We start from the raw sequence: 22,293 nt of genomic DNA, 5'->3' as shown, positions 1-22,293 counted from the left end.
GCTAAGCTGCTATAGGCCTATGCTGCCGGGGGACACAAACATGATCCACTAAGCAGTTTCCCCTCCTCCTTTTCCTCTTCTATCCTCTCCCCTCGTCAGATTAACATGCAGTTCATTATTTTATGTCACTAACTGTGTGTCCAGTGCTCCTCGTAGTCTTGTGTCTCTCCCTCCCTTTCTCTCTCTCTCTCTCTGTATCTTTCTGCAGGTATCTCTCCATCCAGATCTTCAAGTTGAACTGTAGCCGGCTCTATGACCAACCCAATGTGTATTGTTGACATCTGCCTGTCATTCTTCTGTGTACCGACTATCGGCGGGGTGGTTCTCCCTACGGGCCGAAATCGAACTGATAGGATAGTGATTCTCAACATCACAGAAAAAAAGAATACATGAATGTTACAGCAGTTCATTATAATTTTCATCACTATAATTTTCTTATAACTTGTGAAATGTTAAAATCATATTGAGGTGGTAGCAAAAAGTGAAACTAAACAGTTGAGATTTTGTTTTACTTATCTTTTTAGTAATGTCATTTCTCATGTTGTTAATTGCTTTCCTGCCTGTACAGCATCCATTGCACGTCTGCCCGTCCTGGGTGAGGGATCCCTCCTCTGTTGCTCACCCTGAGGTTTCTTCCATTTTTTCCTGTTAAAGGTTTTTCTGGGAGTTTTTCCTTAGTCGATGTGAGGGTCGAAGGGCAGAGGATGTTGCTGATGTGATGTTAAGCCCTTTGAGACAAAATGCTTGTAAAAATGGGCTATACAAATAAAGTTGACTTGACTTGACTTGACTTGACAACCTCCATGCTGTTTTATGGATTCCCACAGCACAAGAGCTAAAACCAGATATTGACACACTAATCAAAGGAAAACGGTGTCAGACATCTGGCCAGAAAACATATAGGTAAGAGTTTTTAAAAACCATATTAAAATATATAGTAATAAAATGTATTCCAACCAAGAATAAGCATAGTTAAACTCAGTGCAATTTAATGAGTGTGCTTGCATTTTGTTTTGTGTTTGTTGTTTTCAGAACATGATCAGTGGATGAGGATGGAGGAGAGGCCAGGGGATCCACTTGGTGTGTTCAAGGACAGGCAGTATCCTCATCACTTTTAACTCATTGAACTGAGACAACCCTTATTTTGTTATTTTCAGTTTATTACATATAGGCTACTGCTTTATGTAGCAATGTATTTGCTGTTTACAGGTTTATGTGTTCATGCAGACAAATGTTTACTCCTGCAAGACTGTGCAACCATTTATTTTTGTAAAATGTTACATGTTATATATGTTCTTAGCAGCTCACTATTGTTGGTTGTATGTTATTATGACCCTCTCAACTGTGTCAAAAAGTTTTAATCATCAATGCGATAAAAAGAAACCAACACAATTACAAAAAAGAACAACAACTATAGAAGCCGGAGTGGGCCCAGGCAGCGCTCAAAAAAATGGACAAAGGTGGAGGGGCGCTTCAGTCACGCCAGCCGTCGGACACAGAAACAAGAGAGGAGACAAAACCCACATAGAGCAAAAACAGCAGCGTGGACCCAGAGAGGGGTGGCTGACTATAGGCGACAGTTTACCATGGTCACCGTGTCACCAAAACGACCGCCCCATGCACACACGAGCAACGGAAGACTCGCAGAATGCGTTACCTGAGTGAAGAGGATTGTGCACCCACAACAGCCACGCCAAACAATCACAGTGGTCACGCCAGGCAGGTGGCCACTGGAAGGAAGCGGAGGAAGAGGAAGAGGCAAGTGTATCTGCACCTCTCTATATATACAGGGGCGCATTGTATTGCCCCTCAATCAGGGCGCTCAGTGTGTTGACACAGTGCCATATAGTAGCAGGGAGAGATGACCTGTCATTGGTCGTCAGCTAACTGGCCAGTTAAGAACGACTCAGCCCTCCACTCTACTCAGATGGCCCTTTTGTACAGTTCAGATGATGTATGACACTTTGGATATGGAAAACTTTTTGCAACTCTCGTGAGTGGCCTACAAACTCATGGAAACTCATGGTAAAAATAAAGAAATATGAATGAAATAATAAAAATAGAAATAAAATTAATAATAATGATAATTTACATTGACATCTCACATACAAGTGACTCTACATTCTAACATGCGTATTGGAACACCAGCCAGTTCTTTTCATCAAAGGACATTCCGGGTTCTGTTTGTCAGAACACGTGCCTTTGAGCCCTGGCAGAAGTCAGACACGCTTGTTGGAGCAACATCCACTTGTTACTTGACGTCATCAGATTTGAAATTTCTGAAATATCATCATGGCTAGCAAGTCTAAACCCTTAAACGGCACTAAGAACGAATCGCTCATGGAAAACTTGAAGAGAAAAGTCAGAGAAGGTGGAGATGAACCTTCAAAGACAAAGAGGAGAAGACTTAACTACAACCAGACTGAGAAGGAATTAGCATCCTCATCTGCGGACACTGGCAATGGTAAGCGAATCATGTGAAGTTAGTATTCAACATCATAAGTTAAATGTCAAACCTGAACAAACAAAACAAAACCTACATTCACAGAGAAAGACCATGAGACCAGAGTGAAAAATGATTTTTAATGTCTCAGCTTTAGAGGGTTTTGATGTGGCTATTTTCAGTTTGGAAGGGAGCAGGCCAACTGTTTTGCCTTTGCCTCAGGAGTCTTTATGCTAACCTGACAACAGCTCAAGCACGCGTTGGGATGTGTATTTCCTGAAATGACGAAATATTTCTTTAACTAAGAGGAGAAAATCAGTTTGTTATTCTGGAAGTCACTGAATGACAAAGATGGACTTATTTTCTCCATCAGTGGCTGGTCATTAACCTGGTGGTCCTCTTTTTCTCTTGTCATTTGAAGAGAGCAGCAGCACACAGTCCAATAGGTGCAGTACAAAAGTGGAGGATGTGAGCAAGAGGACTGGAAAGAGGAAGGCTGCCGCTGATGAAGAAGAACCCTGCACGAAGAGATGGAAGGGGCGGCCAGCCGTGAAGGATTTGATCAATGCCCGAAGAGGTAAGTAGTAATTAACACGGGCTTTGACTTCATGTTAATGTGCAACACAAAACAGTCACATTAATGGTCACATGATGCCCTGATTTGGAAACAGAGTGTAATGTTATGTACAGGTGTTTTTGAGTTTTTGCCCCAGCCTTTTGTAGCCCCTATACCAGCATGTTTGAACTGTGCTCCTGGCATCAAATTCATTATAAACATGCATGTACAAAAGTCACTGCTCATAAATATATAGTTTTCAAACTGTTTTCAGTGGAGTATATGCCAGAAAGGATGAGCAGGTTGTCACATTTAGTTTCCTTTGTTCCACACAGCGGCCCATCTTTTTCAGAATCAGGGTAGAAAGGATTGATTTTAGAGCTTTTTTAATGTGTAATTGATGCTCCTGGCAACTGCGCTTAAACAAAACACGTGTTTGTCTGTTTAGCTGAATTTGAGGCCAAATACCAGCAGGAGAATCATCTCGGCGAAGGAGGCTGTGGATGTGTGTTTGCCGGCTACCGCAAAGAAGATCATTTACCTGTGAGTATGATACACACATTGTGAAACATACACTTACACACATTCACTCATACACACACTCACTCATATGCACACACAGTCTGGTCAGGAAGTGCTAACCAAAGTGCTCTTTGTGTCTTGTAGGTTGCCATCAAACACATAACAAAAGACAAAGTGTTGTGCAAAGAGGTAAGTGAGCAACACCAAACAGGACGCTGCACTCAGCCCAGTGAATGTGTGTTTGATGAATCACGCTTTTCTGTAAACCTGTGGAGCTTCTCCTTCTCTTACACTGTTTTTGCTTCAATGTTTCAGGGACGAAATGGGAAAGAACTCTCAGCTGAGGTGGCTGTGATGTTAAAACTCCAAGCTGGAAGAACTGGATTAATGGGGGAATCAGCACCCGTGTCCCTCCTGGACTGGTACGATCTGGACCAGGAGCTGATCCTGGTGCTGGAGAGACCAATGCCCTGTATGGACCTTTTAAATTACATCAGGACAAACAGAGACCGCTTACAGGAGGACAAGGCAAAGGTAAGCTGCTCGAGCGTGTGTGTGTGTGTGTGTGTGTGTGTGTGTGTGTGTGTGTGTGTGTGTGTGTTTCAAACAGGAACTTAATGACTTGTGACTTACCTGTAACATACTGTAACATATAGCTATTGCCACAGGTTCTCTTATTAGCACCTCTTTCATCATAGTTCTCTGTGCCACAAGTGGACTGTGCTGCCCATTTGTCTTGCTATCTAAAAGCATGTCACCTTTTCCATCATGTCTATAGAAAACATTCCATAATTAAAAATTATGACCGTCTCTGATGAACATTTTTTGGGTGTCTGTGGGTTTGAAATATGGCTGATGAAAAGTTTTGTCCTGCTGTTGTTGTCAGCTTTGAATCACAGCAGTTAAGCCAAAGTTAACCCAAACCCCACAGCCATGACACAAACTGTTGAACCTCCTCACAGTCCGTCTCCCCACTCCGATCCCTCACTTTTCTATTCGTGTCCCTCTCTTCCAGATCATACTTAAACAGTTGGTTGATGCAGCAAAAGAACTGGAGGATAAGCGCATCTTTCATCGGGATGTCAAGCCGGAAAACATCCTGATTGAGACCAGCTCAGATGTGCCACGTGTTCGTGTCATTGACTTTGGACTGAGCTGTTTCTTCAAGAAAAAATCAGTTTACCGTGTCTTCTATGGTAAGCCATCTGGCTTTTTCTTCTGCCTCTCACTAATTTACCTGCCTGTGACTTTAATGTTTAAAGAAAGCCACTTTTCATCCTCAATTATTATCACTTGTGTGTATTGTAGGTACCCCCCAACACGTCCCTCCGGAGTGGTACAGTCATTATGCCTACAGGCCCGGCCCCACCACAGTGTGGCAGATGGGAGTGGTCTTATATGAGCTGCTCCACAGAACAGTCCGATTCGATACCGCAAGTTTCCTCAGACATGAGCTGCCGATCAGCGATGAGCTGTCCAGAGGTAAGAAAAACGCACTCATATGCAAACACAGAGCTGTTCATTTCAATTCACCTTCTGAGGAATCACTGTGGCTGTCAGCTCCAACTTTCTCATCTTTCTTTCCCTCCAGATTGCCAGGATTTCTTACAGAAGTGTTTGAACACCTCCCATGTACTGCGACCTTCCCTGAAGGAGCTCCAGCTTCACCCATGGCTCAGATAAACCGACACTACACTCACACACATGCTGAGTTCACACCAATACAGTACACGCAATACAAGAACTATTTCTGTTCTCGTTTTTTACAGAAGCGGGAAAGCTTGGACCAGTTCACCTGGACCATCCGCCACGCTTCTACGGGTTTTCTTTCCTCATCTTCTTAGAGAGCTTGGGTCGGGTCAGGAGCTGCTTATGATTTGTGCTTATGACGAAAGCCATATCACATCATAAGGAAAAAAATGGATACTAATCTATGAACTGGCTATTTTGTGATAATAAACTCGAATAATAATAAAAAAGAAACAACTTATGACTGTTACAGTTTCTGAGACTGATTGCAGGAGAATAATCTTCTCAGATAAAACAGGGTTGTCTAAATGAATGGACAAGACCTAAAATGATGAAGTGTGCTCTCTGCTTATGACTTTACATCGCTCTATGCTTCACTCATGTTGACATGATGAATAAAATTATTTAAAATGTTTGTTAAAACCCACAGCATCATATTCACTTACTTTCTTCCTATTTCCAAATTGCTATCACAGACCCTGCATACCAATGGTATATAAGACAGCTGACATTGTGTTCTTTAAAGACCACCCTGCAGCCGTTGAAAGTGAGCAGTCTGATGAAGTACAGTATATTTCTGTCTTCTATAAAATGTCCATATATAGCAGGGAAATCCATGGGCCAACCACACTGCACCATTACATGCAAAATGCTGAAGCTAATACATGCAGACACTGCTGAGAACAGCCTTCAATCCTGAGGTGTCTTTCTCTCATGACTTGGATGAGTTCTCCGTTTTCTGCCAATCCCTGTCTTGCACAAGTCGCAATACACAAGCAAAAGAAAATTTCTTGGTGCAAAGGAAAGCAGCTGTTCACAACTCTCATTTAATGATGCCTCCACAACAAGGGCCCAGTCACTCATGCTTGAAAAGGAAAGGTGATTAGAGGCTTTTTATGGGCAGTAACAAGGCTGTTTAGGGATTTTAAGTAATCATTAAGTAATTACAAATTTTAATAGTTATTTGTGACTATTTTTCTGCTGGTGCTCACTGCAAACTTTTTAACAAATATGGTATCTAAATGAAAAGTAACTTTCAGCATTTTCATACGCATTCTCTTCAATCCAAGATGGATGTAATTTACTCCTTTTCCTGACCTGTTTCACTATCAAACCTAACGAAAAAAAGTTGGACTCATGAATATAATCTCACTCAAAAATGAATTGTTGTTGTAATAGCTCAGTTGTTTTGAGTGCCTTAAAATTTTGGAGCAGTTTAAGTATTGATGGAATAGTTCCAGCTCATTCCAGTGACCCATTTTCTTGGAGCTGACTTTATATCATTGCAAAAAAATGTTTATCTCAGTTTATAAACCACCATGAGGTGAACAAGTAATCTAATGAAAGCATGTAAACATTTGTTTTTATGATCTACCAAAGTATAATGATTTGTTGTTGATTACATAAACACAAACTTATTCAGATACTCACGAAGAACATCATTCACCAGTGATTGAAACACAGCAGGAGCATTAGTGAGACCAAAAGGCATAACCATATATTCATAATGTCCGATCGGTGTATTAAATGCCATCTTCCACTCATCCCCCTCTCTGATGTGGACCAAATGATAGGCGTTGCGTAAATCCAAAGAGGTAAATATCTTGGACCCCTGGAGAAGCTCAAACCCAGAGGCAATGAGTGGGAGAGGATACCTGTTCTTTACTGTGATCTCGTTAAGACCCCGATAATCGATGCAGGGTCGAAGAGTCTTATCCTTCTTCCCCACAAAGAAAAATACGGCTCCAGCAGGTGATGAAGAAGGCCTGATGATCCCAGCCGTGAGGGAAGCTCCTATGTAGTCCTCCATGGCCTGACATTCTGGTCCAGACAGAGAGTACAGACGCCCACGAGGGGGCGAGGTACCAGGGAGTAAATCTATGGCACAGTCATAAGGACGGTGAGGAGGAAGTGAAGTAGCCTTAGCTTTACTGAATACCTGCTTAAGGTCCAGGTAGCAGGGTGGAACAGAGGACAGATCATGAAACTCCTTGTCGTCGACCCCCTTGGGTGAGGTGGATGGTCCCTGCAGGGTGGCAACAGAGGAGCCCACCAGGCACTGCGTCTTACAGTTACTCCCCCACGACAGAACTTTGCTGGAGGACCAGTCCATATGAGGATTGTGCAGAACTAACCAGGGATAGCCCAGGACAAGAGGGTGTTTAGGTGAGTGTAACTGGAGAAGTGTAGTGAGTGACCAAATACATCACATGGCCGTCTAGAGGGGAGGCAGGCAGGGAGGAATCAAGAGGAACAAAAGAGAGGTTTAATTGCTTTGCCAAACTAATGTCCATGAGACTAGCATCAACACCAGAGTCAATGAGGGCAGAGAGTGGAAGAGACAGAAATTCAGAGGAGAGTGTCACCTGTGAGAACTGCCGGCAAGATCTGTTCTTACTGGAGGAGGTACAAACCCGCACAGGAACCCAACGGGGAGAACTGCTGCAGCGTATAGGGCAATTAACCAGGAAACCGGGATGCATTGGCCCTCATTCCTCCTCGTTCCTCAGGAGAGAGCTGAGTGCTTCCAACCAGCATGGGTTCCTCTGACTCCCTCCTGGCGTCAGTAGAAGGTGGGGAAGCAGGAGCAGGAGAATGCCTAGGCGAAGACCCCCGGAACGGACAGGAGACAGGTTGTGAATCAGATGGGAAACCCGTTCACGCTCCCGCAATCTCCTGTCGATCTTGGCCGCCAGAGAAACTAGAGCATCGAGCTCCGAGGGCAGGTACAGTGGGGTTAAGTAATCCCTTATACGCTCAGAAAGCCCACTGAAAAAGGCATCGACCAGTGCAGGTTGATTCCACCCACTATCAGCTAGTGTGCTGAAATCGATCGCGTAATCCATAACACTACGCATGGCGCCTCTCGACCAGGAGCTATAGTCTGAAAAATCTGGGTTAGAGTTTCCACAAAAAGAGGCAGAACAGCGGGTTCCACTCAGTCGTGGCCCAGGCATTAGCTGAATCAGACATGAATGAAATCATATAAGCTATCTTGCTACGGTCAGAGGGGAAGGCTGCGGCGTGAAACTCAAAATGAAGCTCACATTGGGTGATAAATTGTTTACAATCACCGGACTCACCAGAGAACTTCTCAGGACTAGACAACCACATTCGAGTAGTGTCAGAATGACTAGCAGGGTCCACAGCGCCCTCACTGGGAGGTTGAATGGAGCCCCCTTGCAGCTGATCGATCCTCAAACTGCTGAGTTGGGAAGCAAACATGGAGAGCGCAGCCTCTTGATGTTTGCTGGAGTCAACTGATTCCTGCCTCAGAGATGCCATCTGCTCTCACAACGATGCAGACAAAAAACAATGGGAAGGGCAGGTCTATAAATACACACCAGGGAAGGGCCAACGCACATGTGTCAAACTCAGGTCCCGCGGGCCACATCCAGCCTGGTGTATAATTATATCCGGGACGCGAGCTCATTTCACATAGATCTATTATTATTGTTACCAATGGCTCACCAATATAACACACAAACTCCAAGTCCCATAATGCAGCGCAACTGCCGCCTTGCCTTAATATTGGCTACCTGGGAACATTCCTGTGTCAATCAAGTCGAACTCTGTTGCCGTATACAACAGAGACTGTTGATTTTGTCGGACTAGCTTGCTCTTTTATGATTACTTTCAGCACAACATCTACATGTGCAATTAACGCACTGCTCCCTCCTGTCGGAAAGCGGTCACGACACGCTCATCTGTGCCGCCCGAAAGGTTGATGTATGTTGAGTGGGAAAACCACAATGCATTGTGGGCTTTTCGGGGGAACTGAAAAAGTGTGCTTACGCCGGCTGCAGGCATGATGCTGTTCTTGTGTCCTGTTGTTTTGTTTCAACCAGTTAAAACATGGTGCAAACATGCTGTGTCGTTAACTGCCACAATCGTTCGGGTGAGTGTTTTTTTCTCAATTCCTGTGTGCACGCAAACCCCAGGACCTCGGATCTGTGAGCTCACTGTCAACACAATCACCCTACACATGTTGGTGTGTTCACGGCATTTTCAGACTGGTGTTGGTGGTATTTTTCTGAAAATAAAATGATTGGCTGTTTATCTTCCTCTGCTTATTTCTGTTTATCCTTAACATGTCATTGATACGTCAGGCACAGGAAAACCTCCTCTCCTGTTACTTGCTCATATGGTGACAAACACCAGGCCTGCACTTTACAAAGAAAGTTAATAAAACCCTGCCTGATGGTGATAATAAATTGTAAATTGTCTTGCGAATCTTTTCAGTTATTTTCAAGATTTTTTGGAGTGTTCGTATTTCTAACTTTTTTATTTTTATTTTATTTTTATTTATATTTTATTATATATAAATACATATTTATTAATTAATTTTATTTATTTTGGAATGATATTCCTGTCTGTTTTTGTATTCTGTATGTTTAAAAACGTGTTCAAAGTGTTCACTTCAGATCAGCCCGCGATCTAAAGTGCGTTTTGAGTTTGGGCCCCCTGTGCAACTGAGTTTGACACCCCTGGGCTAACGAGACACAGGTGAAAACAATAGACAATCAAATGAAAGTAAAAACACCAACAACAAACACAAACAGGAAATGAAGTAATCCTAAAAACTAAAACTGGAAGTCAGACAGTGGGAGACCTGACATGCTGGGCAGCACGGTGGTGCAGTGGTTAGCTGTCACCTCATAGCAAGAGGGTACCAGGTTCGAATCCCGGTCTGGGCCCCCCTGTGCGGGGTTTGCATGTTCTCCCTGTGCCTGCGTGGGTTTTCTCCGGGTTCTTCTGCTTCCTCCCACAATCCCAAAAACATTCACATTAGGATAAGATAAGATGAATTTTATTGATCCCGCAGTGGGGAAATTCACTTGTTGTGGCAGCTCACAAGGACAGAAGAGGAGTGCAAAAAGCAAAGAGTGTGCAAAAACAGTTACAAAAGAGTGTAGAGGTAAAAATAAATTAACAATTTACACGGTAAGTAAAAACAGTACACTATAAAGCTACATACAAGTCCTCGTAAGGGAAGAAAGAGGACTACACCATAGAATTATACAGTCTAACAGCAGCGGGAATGAAAGTAAAACTCAACGTTGTTAAAGCTGTTAAACTTAAAACCTTTAACGAAATTCTTCAAACCCATCACTGATTGAACACACACATGCAACATGCAGTGAAACACACAGGAGCAGTGGGCTGCCATTTCAGGCACCCGGAGAGCAAATTGGAGGACGACTCGGCCTCTAGGCTGCCCCCACTGGGGCATAAGGTATGAAGACAAATATATCTAAAATGTGGACATTGCTACAGTCAGTGCTTAACATTGTGCTGCGTTAATGTCATTCTTTATGTTGTGTGAAATATTCCAAATCACAGCTTCACAAAACCTGTTGCTGGACAGTTCATCAAAGGTCACAGTCAGTTAAATATGGACTAAGATTTTAACAGATGCAACAGAGGAGCTAACTGGATCAGCTTCTGACGGAGCAGTAAAAACGACCAGAGACAGAGACAGAGACACACCCACACTGTGTGATTAGGAGACAGTGGGACAGGGGAGGCCATTCCACACACTGAGTAACAGCTGAGTTCACAAACAATTAAAGTTCAACCATGTGTGGACTAAACATTATGTGTCAGAGACATGTGGACGTATTTTGGTGCATTTTATAAATGCACTGACTTAAGCAGCGTATGGTGCTCACTGCTTGCCATGTTGTCATAATTAAAGTAATATAAGAGAATCCTCCACTGATCTCACAAAAGGGAAATTTAGGTGTTGTAAAGAAACTAAGACAATAAAAAAATACATTTATATCCATTTTCATGATGTCATTATGCAGCACAAGACAAAAGCAAAGTGTCCAATGAGGGAATGTGGAGGATGAGTTCAGCAGTCGTGTCATGCAGGCTCAGCTCACAGCCCTGTGGGGCTTCAGTACACAAACTGCATACCAATATGATGTCTTGTGAACTTGGAATATTCAGCACATGGACTCTTCTGACTATTTGCTGCTTTTCTCCTGCACCTGAACCCAGTAGGGGTTTCATGTGCACCATCCAGATGATCCAGCCTGTTTGCTGTCAGTCAAAGCAGACATTTGACCCTTCCTATTGCAGTTCAGGACTGAGCGTCTCCGTCCTCAGTTCCAGCTGATTGTTCTTTATGACAGATGTTCCACCCCCATTGAGGCAGAGCCTAGAGGTTATCAGAGGCTGCAACACAACAACCAAATAACTTAATGGAGCCAAGGTGGTGGAGAAAATAAGTTTTATTTTTAAAGCAAACTAAATTCAACAGGAATTGAAACCAAAAAGAATGTGGAGGAGAAATGAGAACTGTGTGGTTGTGCCAAAATAATCAAAAACAGTACAATAAAACTAAGCCTGACTGCTCACTGCTGATTGTGGACTCAAACACAGAGAAGGTAGGTAATGGAGCTGACTTTATCATTCAAAATCAACTGGGTTATACCTCATACAGTGTGTCAACAAACAATAGGCTATGAAATTACCTGAAGCACACCTTCAACTTGAAGGCGCACAGCTATGAAAATGATTAATCTCAGAAGAGAGAAAACAAAAGAGCTATGAAAAGTTACAAATGAAAACACAATAATCTCTAGAACTAAGGATCCCCACTCCAACAGGAGGCAAATAACTGAAAGGAAGGCAAAATCTACAAGGAACAAAAAACAAACAAAAAAAAGAGGAGAGGAGGAACCATCAACTAAATGAATCTAAGAAGGAACTTATAATCACTCCTACAGATAAAAAAGAAATCAAATGAATAAATCCTAAACTAAGAAACTTACAACACAAAATCACTCTGATGCAGAGGCAAAAAAGAAAGAAGCTCAAGGCAAAAATCAAAGACAAAACACACTGGCACAAGACAAGGAGGACACAGACCATTAGAACACATGGAGGTAAAGGGGAACAGGTGGACACGATCGGGGGAGACAATCAGACAGGAGACACATGAGGAAGGGCAAGTGACCTGAAACAAGATGAGACTTACTTTTCAAAATAAAACAGGAAATGACGAGACATAAACCCAAAAACAAGACCTCACCACAGTTTGACAGATTGCAAGAAAAGAACAAAAAAAACTCCTACCTCTCTTATCTAAGAAGAGACTTAATTAATTAAATACAGTCAGTGGCAACATTCAGTAAACCTGGTGTATGTAGACAAATAACTTCTCTGTGCTGTAAAAATGTATATTACTTAGTAAACCCTATCTCCCACCACACAGCTTTACCTTCATTTGCCAAGTAAAAAAACAAACCAAACAGCCTGAAAAACAAAGGTCCAGGAAGAGCATACAGCTGTGAAGCCGTTTATATAAAGAGGCGAATGATGATTGGTCCATTGAAGCTTAAAGCTGGCCAATCAGCAGCATCGCCTGGCTACACAGGTGGATCCACTCTAGGAGCTTCCACCTGTGGAACACAAGAGAGAACAGGAGGAGACACACACACACACACACACACACACACACACACACACACACACACACACACACGTGCACGCACGATTATAACATGAATGTCACTGGATTGTAGACAACATTTCCTCTGCAGTGTCCAAAACAGTCTGCATGTTTACACATGAACTGTTGCATCCTGAGGAGAGGAAAATATTGAGCTGAAACAGCAACACTTTGCACATAAACACACCACAGAACGCTGCTCAGCTGGACAGCTGATGGACATTTTAATGAAGGACACACTGCTGTCTTACCTGCTGCTGTTACTATGGCTGTCGAATCATCACCCCTGATTCAGCTGCGCGTGTTCCTTTTTGAGAAAAATTCATGAGTGACATCATCTTATTAATTAGAAAAATCACTTGTGGCTCCTTCTGTACATGCAGTGAAACAGACTTGTTAGTAACAACAGCAGAGTGTGAGACTCACTTCTCTGTGTTCTTGCTTTTATTTTTGTAATAAAACATTACTGATGAAATCACAATCCACAATCCACACAAACCACAATCAATAACTTCATGAGGTGAAAGATGATATTATTATCAAAAACATTTTCATATTTTTATTGTGTAAACATGAATCATACCTGTGACTTGAAATGTTTTCCTCTTTCTGATACGCCACCATGCAACTGCTGCAGCTGCTGCAGCTGCTATAAGACATACAGTCACACTAACGCCGACCACAAGTCCTGTGTTGTCTGGACTTTGCTCTCCACATTCAGCATCAGTTGAAACAGTCCCTGCTTTTATCAGCTGACGATGCTCTGATTCACATCTGGAAGGACAGAGGGACATTTTTTACAGGAACATCTGGAGACACCTTGAACTCCCTGCTGATGTCACAATTGAGCCATCTGATGTGAAGCTTCACTTACTGTGTGTGTGGCTGACAGGATGGAAATGTTCCATCAGAATATGTTCCCTCACTGCAGTCAGAGCACTCAGTGTCTCTTAATGCTGTTCCTGTGCAAACGACAAATATTGAAACGTCCTGTCAGTGGATTTAAAAAACATTGATTTGTTTCCAGTCCCAAGTTGTCATATTTGAGGAACAAATCCTGTTGATATTCTCTGAGGTCTGATGAGGTGTTGTAGTGCAGCTCAGCACTCACAGCCTGATGGGACTTTGATTCACACCAGATTCCTGAACAAACTGAACACTAAAATGATCCAACTGTCATTAGCTTCACTGCTTCATGCACATGTTGAAAAAATAAAATGAATGCTAACCTGCTGGTACCAGTTAAGAAGCAGATTGTCAAGAAACTGTCAGCGTCCTGCACTAGAAGACATCTACAGCTGTAGGCCTCTGTCATTGTCAGTGTCCCTTCAGCTCATCCTGCTGCCAGTCTTTTTGTTTTCCTTCACACAGGAAGAAGCTGCTGCTCCATGAAATGCTCCACTACTCGTTTTGGAGAGTTTCTTTGTGTTCACACTGTGCACAGCCACAATGTGCAGTTAAATCAAGTCGTAATCCTTTCTTTACTGAGCTCTGCTGTGTTATTTCTATGATAATTCAGTGGTGGCTGTGCTGCTGGAAAAACACCAGGACAAAGTGAGCTCCATGACAACACAGAGTTATGGTAACCTGTGACTTTTCCTTTTATTTTGAGGCTTCATTTCTGCTATCTGGTGGTCAGACGTCACTGCTTCCAGTCTGGATGATCAAGTAATCATTACAGCTGTTTCCCTGTTTGGTGTTCTGATTTGAAAGTCAAACTATGCCATGGATCATCTTAAAGTCAGCACAAGCAAACTAACCTCTCTGACTGATGTACTGTCCTGGCCGACAGCTTGAGTGTTTCTCTGCTGCCTTACAGCCCTCCTCTGCAGAGTCCATGCAGTAGAATCCCTCCAGTGGCTCACACACAGCATCTGATGTTGCTGTACATGAAGTTTTTAATTTCAAACCAGAAGCTGTCAACACAGAGAGGAGACAAGGATATGAGCTATGAGTCTTATGTTCTGTTTGTTTATCTACATGAGAGCAACATGTTATTATTTTCTGATGTAAAGACCATCTTTAGTTTGTAGAACATCTTTAGCAAAGAGTTTCCGCCTCGCTAAAGATGTCCTTGTTATGAAATATTCACAAAAATCTACCTGCATCACAGCTTGTACATGTAAAACATTTCACATGGCCAGTAGGATGATTCATGAAGGTTCCCTCAGTGCAACTCTGACAGGAAGTTGTTGAAGCCTCAGTGCAGTGAGTTTTAACTCGACTTCCTGTTGAAAAGACATATTTCTTGGCATATAATATTTCTAATAAAGTGAAAACAACTTTTTGCTGAAACTTATCATTATCTACACAAGTGAAAAACCTCTTCAATATTCAACTGGATCTTACCAGGAGGACACATGGAACAGCATTCAGTCCCTATCTGATACTCTGATTGACGACATGTGAGGGAGTGTCCTCTGAAGACATTCACCACAAGTATCTGTGGACAGTAAAGAAAGTTTATGTTGCAGGTGAGTCACAGCATGAAGTCACATGACATCACATGGAGTCACATGAAGTCACATGGAGTCACATGGAGTCACATGGAGTCAGGGTGGTGAAGTTAGTGTGTGGACTGGCAGATAAAATGCACAGAGATGAAATCTAAGCTACACTCATGTGATGTGGTCTCACCTCAGAGTTGTCGACAGTTGAGTCTGCATATGTTACCATGGAGACACACCAGCATTAACCACATGTGGAACATATTTTCCACAAAATCCCACAAATACTCTTTATTTTTGTATTAATTCATTTTAAAACAGCTTTGAAATGCGCCTTCACAGATGTTGGTGGACGCTGCCTGTTTTCAAACCATTAAATCACAGCCACGACCCCCATCATCCTACCACAGTAAGGAAACTGTCCTCCTGTGTTCCACCTTCCCACCAGCATGTGATCAGCTCTATATTAACTTTTACAACATCTACTCTCTTCTCTACAGAGTTTTAAGGCTGGACGGCTGTTCATCTCTCAGCAGAGCTGATGAAGCCCCTCTAACGAACAGAAAAACACTTTATTTGATTTTCTTGACGCTAAAATGTTTGTAGACGTGTCTTTGAGTAAGACAGACAGAATCATCAAGGAAAAAAGTTTACAAAGAAATAAATGTTGGTGAGGAGCATCTGATTTATGAAATGATGCCAAACAAACAAAGGCTTCCTGTGACAACAAATTATTTTACCATCAGCACTGCTGCAGCTCTGACAGATGTTCTTCTGCACGTCATTTTACACGGAGATTTGGGATTGGCTGACAAATAAAATCCAGAACAAGGACGCCCTCTGGAAACCTGAAGAAAACACATCCATGTGGTGATTCCACTAACTGCCAAGGAAACAGCTTATTAAACCTGGTTAGCACAGCCAGATTTGTCACTTTAAGCTTTAAACTTTAAAACATTAACAGGTGCAGAGTGATTTTCTATTCTGATCACCACATCATCAACACATTTGCTGATGAAGATTGCTGTGCTTCTTGGAGGCGGCAGCATCTTTGAATATGTGCCAGTCTGTGCTCTCAAAACAGTCAGGTAGACAAGAAGGCTCTCTGCACTTTTAAGCTTAGTGAACCCATAATTCACAACATCATATTAGCTCAACTAAAAGGGCTTCAGTAATATTTAAACACACACGCACACACACAGCTGGCCTCAGTGTGATATGTTTAACATGCTGACCTCTAAAGAGAAATGATTACATGAGGAATAAGTCGACTCACCTTGCTGGTTTCGGAACATCGACGCAGATGAAGCACAGGGTTTTAGTAGTTTGTCATTGGCTCTGATAATCTTTAAAAATCAAAAAGATCGTCATAAAATGAAAGTATTTGATGAATCAACGTGACGTTCATCACATTCGTTGCTCATAATCCTGAAACAACTGAACACCTTAAACTGAAAATGAAAGCAAAACGCGACGTAGCGCCTCCCCTTGCTTGTTGTTCTGATGTTTTTACAACCGCACAAAGTCTACTGCTGCTTTAAGCCAGGTTCCTTGAAGGTATATGATGAGGGGTTTCTTTTAATGAATCCTATATCTCTTGGCCATTCCATTCTGCATTCCACTGCAGAATAAGTTTGAGACATGTGTGCCTTCCTGTGCAGACCGCTGCTATATGCCCGTCCCTCTGCTGTCTGTAGCATGAAGGACCTCACTGGAAGCTCATGCGTCCCATTTGAACTTTCTCTCCAAGTAAACACTCCTGAAAGTCCAGAAGCACAGACAGGCTTTCTCCCTTAAGTAGGTGATGTACTTCCTTAGAAGTATTTTAAATGCTCGAAAGACATCCAAACAAACATCAACTTACTGTGGCCAGTCATGTTTTCCGAGGTGAAACACATTTACCTCGGAAGTCGGAATTTCCGACCCATATCTTTCCAAGTTCCGAGTGTAATTGAATGCAGCAGAAGCAGCAGTGTTTTCTCAGCCACACCAGAAGTAGTTCTGCACTGTCGAATGCATCTGTTTTTCAGAGCTTTTAAAAAGCGCAGTGCTGCTTCTGCCTGTATTGATAGTAGTAGCAATGATGCTGCTGCTAGTACATCAGAGACAGCAGCTAGCATAACCACTGCTTTAGCATCAGCAAGCACTGCTTCTCCTGTACCTTCCCCAACAAGTGCTGCCCCACAGCAGCCTGCTCAGCTACCTAATGACTTAAATGGCAGTGCACCCTCTAAGCCAATACTGGGTAGTTACCCAAAGCATGCATTTGGTACAGCATTAAGATCATTTAATCCTGCCTGGTACCGCACATGACCATGGCAAAGCAGGAGCTTAGTCTTCAGGTGGGACACCCAAGTTGGACAGGTCTGGAGGTAGAGGCCTGACAAAGTGCAGTCCACTTCTCCAGGTTGGGGTTGGACACATAGCTAACAACCCAATTCAATGAAGAAAACACTGTTACTATAAGCACAGGGGGGAAAAGTGCTGGAGCATGATGTGTACGCATGCTGCCCCCTTCACATTTCTGAGTGCCCCCTCATATGTGCCTGCCTAGAACCGTACATGTCACCACACACGTCACTCTTCTCTCACCTGGAATCCTTCTTTCACTGAACATTTTCCATCCTTCCAATATGCAGCACTTCATGTTTCTGTTCTTCTGTTTTCCATGTGACCAGCAAGTGAACATCTCTCAGAGTCTCAGCCATTTCTACCTCTGCAGTCGTCTCTTCAGCTCTCTAGATAACACTATCAGACTCACACTGACATGTTCCATCTTCCTTTCTGAATGTCAGTATTATGTTAAATTATTTAAATTCTCTATTTAAAGTCTCTCTCATTGTGCTGACCTACATTATCTTATCACTTCCCCTTCCTTGTCATCTACCACCACAAACTGAAATAAAGCCACATTCTGCACATTCTGCACATGAGGACATTCTGCACATTTGTTGTGACAGCTTCAGCAGTTAGTGTCCTCAGTTTCCAGACACTCACTGAGTGTTCAAAGAAAAGCTGATGGAACACAGCGGTAAACATGAGCCTCTAACAGCTTGTTGAAACGTGTTGCTGCCATCAAATTTAGAATGAGGGTCTATTTACAACAATAAGAATGTTTAGCAATTCAATATAACTGATGTTAGTAAATTACATTTTACTTATGTTTTACACATCACCTCAGCCAGCGCTGTAACAGTCAGTGGGTTTAAGTACAATCAAGACTCACCTCTTTCAAGAAGAGCAGGAAATTGTGGTGCATTGAAGAAGCAAATGTGAAAATGAAAGAGGAGTGTAAATGTGTGAAGGATGATGTTAAACGTCAGCATGTGTGTGTATGACACCTTTGGCCACAGTCACATCTGAAAAGCCGCCATCTTTATTCCCCTCTGCTGATCACTTCACACACTCACTGCAGTCTAGTTAGTTTCAACATTTATCTGTTGTTACTAAAACAGAAATGATTCTTATGATGAGATGTTTCATTTGTGCTCACAACAATTTCATGAAAAAATACAAACCAACAAAATTCTAATAAAACTCATGTATGAAAACATATCAGTGGGCCACACTGCTGCACTGGCTGACGTGTCATCTCAATCCCACAAACACACACTCTTGTTTAGACTCAGAAACCAAACTGTTCTTGTTTCTATTCTGACTCGATCCCACACACACCATCCTGCAGAAACACACACTAAGTCGAGCCCCATCTGAAAATAGTCTGAACATTAAACAAAAAGTATCATGTTCATACAATACAGCAGTGTTAGATTATGTTTATATATTAACTACATAGTACAAAATTAGAATAGTAAACAGTATATAGTTTGTACAGTCATATAAAATGGCACACGTTCCATTTCAACACTTTTACGTCCATTTTGTCTGAGTAACAGAACTAATGACATGAAAACGAGGACAAACAGTCTGATTTATACGACTTTTACAGATCTGAGAGCTTTCTTTCCTCTCAGCAGCGGTGCAGTTGCCGTGCCACACAGTGATGCAGGTGCAGAGGACGCTCTCCACCGTACAGTGGTAGAAGCTCCTCAGGACTGAGCTCCCAAGCCCAGCTTGCCGCAGCTTCCTGAGGAAGTAGAGATGTTGGTGAGCCTTCCTGACCAGCCAGGAAGTGTTGGTGTTCCAGGTGAGGTCCTCGGTTAGGTGTACACCAAGGTACCTGTAGCTGGAGACCACTTCCACAGCTACTTCTCCGATGTGCAGGGGAGGGGTGGGGCACCTGTCCTTCCTGAAGTCCACCACCATCTCTTTGGTCTTCGTCACATTGATGCAGAGGTTGTTTTCTCTGCACCACTGCACCAGGTGTTCCACCTCCTCTCTTTATTCCGACTCATCGTTGCTGTGTCATCTGCAAACTTCACTACATGACAGCTGGGATTCCTCGCTGAGCAGTCATACGTCAGCAGAGTGAACAGGCGGGGGCTCAGCACACAGCCCTGGGGGAAGTCCAGGACCCAGGTCCCAAGTGTGTGACTCAGACCCAGGGTGGAGAGTTTCTGTACCAGGGTCTGTGGGATGATGGTGTTAAAAGCAGAGGAGAAGTCCAGGAAGAGCAGGCGGAGGTAGGAGTTTCTGCTCTCCAGATGGGTGAGGGCTGTGTGGACCACTGATGAGATGGCGTCATCCGTGGAGCGGGTTTTCCTGTAGACGTACTGGTGGGGGTCCATGGAGTCTCTGATGTGTGCCATGACCAGCCTCTCAAAGCACTTCATGACTACCGGGGTCAGAGCTATGGGTTGGTAGTCATTCAGGCCTGTCACTGTGGAGCACTTTGGCATAGGGACAATAGTGGCAGTCTTTAGGCAGGTGGGGATGGATGCCAGTGACAGTGAGGTTTTAAAGATGTCTGTGAGCACCTCAGACAGCTGGTGTGCGCAGTCCCTCAGTACACACCCTGGGATGTTGTCTGGGCCAGCAGCTTTGCGGGGGTTAATACCTTTGAGGGTCTTCCTCACATCCGCTGTGGACACACAGAGGAGCGTGTCACCGGGTAGTGGTGTAAGTCTGGTGCAGGGGGGGGTGTCAGGATCCTCAAAGCGAGCGCAGAACCTGTTGAGTTTGTCCTCCAGGGAAGGGTCCCTTGGGCATTGTGCATCTCTGATGTTATAGTCCGTGATGCACTTTATGTCCTCCCACATGCTCCGGGGGTCGCTGGAGGTGAGGTGCCCCTGTATTTTGCGAGCATATCCTGGTCTGAGCTGAATTGGCATGTTCTCCCTGTGCCTGCGTGGCTTTTCTCCAGGTACTCCGGCTTCCTCCCACAATCCCAAAAACATGCGCATTAGGTTAATTGACTACTCTGCATTGCCCCTAGGTGTGAGTGTGTGTGGTTGTCTTTGTGTGTCAGTGGTATTGAAAATGTATGGATGGAATACACAGAGAGAAGGGAGGAGGGACAGAATAGGGAGAACAAAAAGAAAACAGTGCAAAATCCTTATCCTAGCAATTGATTACTGGAGTCATGTGTATAATTGTCTGTGTTTGACTACTTTTGATTTTACCTTACTTTATATTTCAGCTTAAAAATGGTTTAGCTTGCATTGATTGGTGTCATTTTTTTCAGCACAACCTCACAAGTGTGACTTTACTGTTAATTTTTCATTTTGACATACTGTATTAACACACTGGACCTAAAATCACACAAAAAATATAAAATCGGAGTGGGAAAAAGTTTCTACTTTTATTTTTTACTGTGAAAACCACAAACATGTTTAACAAACCATTTTTATAAATTAGAATGCAAATTGAGGCAGCCGTGGCCTAGAGGTTGGAGAAGCGGCTTGTGATCGGAAGGTCTCTGGTTCAATTCCCCCACTGGACAGGCAGGAAAAATTTGAGAGTGGTGGAGTGATAATGTCCCCAACCGCCATTAGCCGGCTGATGTGCCCTTGAGCAAGGCACTTAACCCCCAGTATATGCTCCCTGGGCGCTTGATGCTGCCCACTGCTCCTGTGTGTGTGCTCCTGTGGGGGACGTCACAGGCCTGACATTTCCAGGGTGTGTCACTCCTTCTGTTGTCCACCTGGAGGCAGCGTTTATACTTTATCCTTCCTTTGGTTCCTTTTTGGCCAGCATTTGTTTCTGTGACAATGACAACAGGGATGTGGTCAGCTCTCCTGCGCCGGGGAACACCCATCTTTGTCCATGCAACAAAGCTGACACACCAGCTCCATCATGAAGTCTTTGTGTGCCATGGGCTGCACCTTCTTGACACTGCTCATCTCACGGTGCAGGATGAAGGCATTTGTTATGTCCAGGAAGTGCAGTAATATGGTCTTCTACCAGCAAGCAGTTTTTCTGTGGATGAGCTGGTCTGACAGGTCAACCATATTCTTATTGTAGGACAGAGAATGTCTCTCACAGCCCAGCATCCATCTCCATCATTCACCCCTCTTGGCACTGTCTCACCTGGAGCACACAGACACCTCCCGTGTCCCATCTCACAGATTCTCTTCCGCATTGTTTGGTGAGAACATTTGCCCTCCCTCTGGAGCATCCTTTTCTGCTCCTCCTGTAGGTGACACATGCTCCAAACTTCATGCTGGCCAGGTCCATGAACAGTTTGGGACTCATGTGCAGTCATAGACTTGCTGTGTATATGTTGAATCTGATGGTGTAGTCATGGCTTGACTCAACCAACAGAAAAAGTTTCATCCCTAATTTAGTTGGCTTGTCCTTCATGTATTGTGTCATGCCAGTTTTTGCCTTAGTTGCCACCATCCTTTCATCCACAGCCAGCTCCCTCCTCGGATGGTGATAAGGCCCTCTAGTTCTCTCTTTCCTCTTTCAAAACAAAAGAACAAGTGACGACAGTGTTCAGGAAAAAGCATCGGTCTTACTTGACATATTAACAAAATTTCAAAACTTGTATATAATTTGAAGTCCTCACTTTTGACACAAATTAAAAAAGAGACTTGGCGAGGCTGCGTCTTGCAGCTACGTCATCTGAAATTGGTCACGTGACAAAGACGCGCCGACACATCCCTCGACTTTGTGTTTCTGTTTTCCAGCAAGGTAAACCTAATTTTAACTGCACTATACTCTTGGTTCTCTGTGGTTTAATCAACAGGAACGGATCATATTTTATGATGAT

General features: G+C 43.3%; 2 protein-coding genes across 11 annotated transcripts in view; one reads left to right on the top strand and one right to left on the bottom strand.

Annotated features, from left to right (window-relative positions):
- Positions 1 to 18,078, bottom strand: part of LOC124063904 (tumor necrosis factor receptor superfamily member 14-like) — a 62,189-nt gene extending 44,111 nt beyond the window's left edge. For 3 of the 10 annotated variants that reach the window (XM_046398026.1, XM_046398028.1, XM_046398029.1), the window contains exons 1-3: positions 17,772 to 18,055; positions 16,456 to 16,938; positions 15,920 to 16,027 (exon numbers count right to left, since the gene is read on the bottom strand). In XM_046398026.1, the coding sequence (XP_046253982.1) occupies positions 15,920 to 15,964 (45 nt within the window). In that variant the 5' untranslated portion in view covers positions 15,965 to 16,027; positions 16,456 to 16,938; positions 17,772 to 18,055. Of the gene's footprint in view, positions 1 to 11,044; positions 12,683 to 12,983; positions 13,040 to 13,315; positions 13,507 to 13,606; positions 13,695 to 14,492; positions 14,649 to 14,834; positions 14,961 to 15,081; positions 15,176 to 15,919; positions 16,028 to 16,455; positions 16,969 to 17,771 lie in introns of those variants that run through there. The other 7 variants (XM_046398032.1, XM_046398033.1, XM_046398034.1 and 4 more) reach the window with 5 other exon arrangements.
- On the top strand, positions 682 to 5,652 carry LOC124063893 (serine/threonine-protein kinase pim-2-like). Its single transcript, XM_046398001.1, has 9 exons — positions 682 to 903; positions 1,033 to 2,464; positions 2,865 to 3,020; positions 3,448 to 3,542; positions 3,666 to 3,710; positions 3,837 to 4,055; positions 4,537 to 4,717; positions 4,830 to 5,003; positions 5,113 to 5,652. Exons 2-9 carry the CDS (start codon positions 2,293 to 2,295, stop codon positions 5,202 to 5,204), a joined length of 1,134 nt encoding a protein of 377 aa, XP_046253957.1. The 5' UTR covers positions 682 to 903; positions 1,033 to 2,292; the 3' UTR covers positions 5,205 to 5,652.
- Positions 18,079 to 22,293: the final 4,215 nt, after the last annotated feature.

This window comes from Scatophagus argus, chromosome 8 (genome assembly GCF_020382885.2).
Source record: "Scatophagus argus isolate fScaArg1 chromosome 8, fScaArg1.pri, whole genome shotgun sequence".
Lineage (NCBI taxonomy): Eukaryota > Metazoa > Chordata > Actinopteri > Scatophagidae > Scatophagus > Scatophagus argus.
Note: the sequence above shows the minus strand (reverse complement) of the source record. Positions and strands in the feature narration are given on the sequence as shown.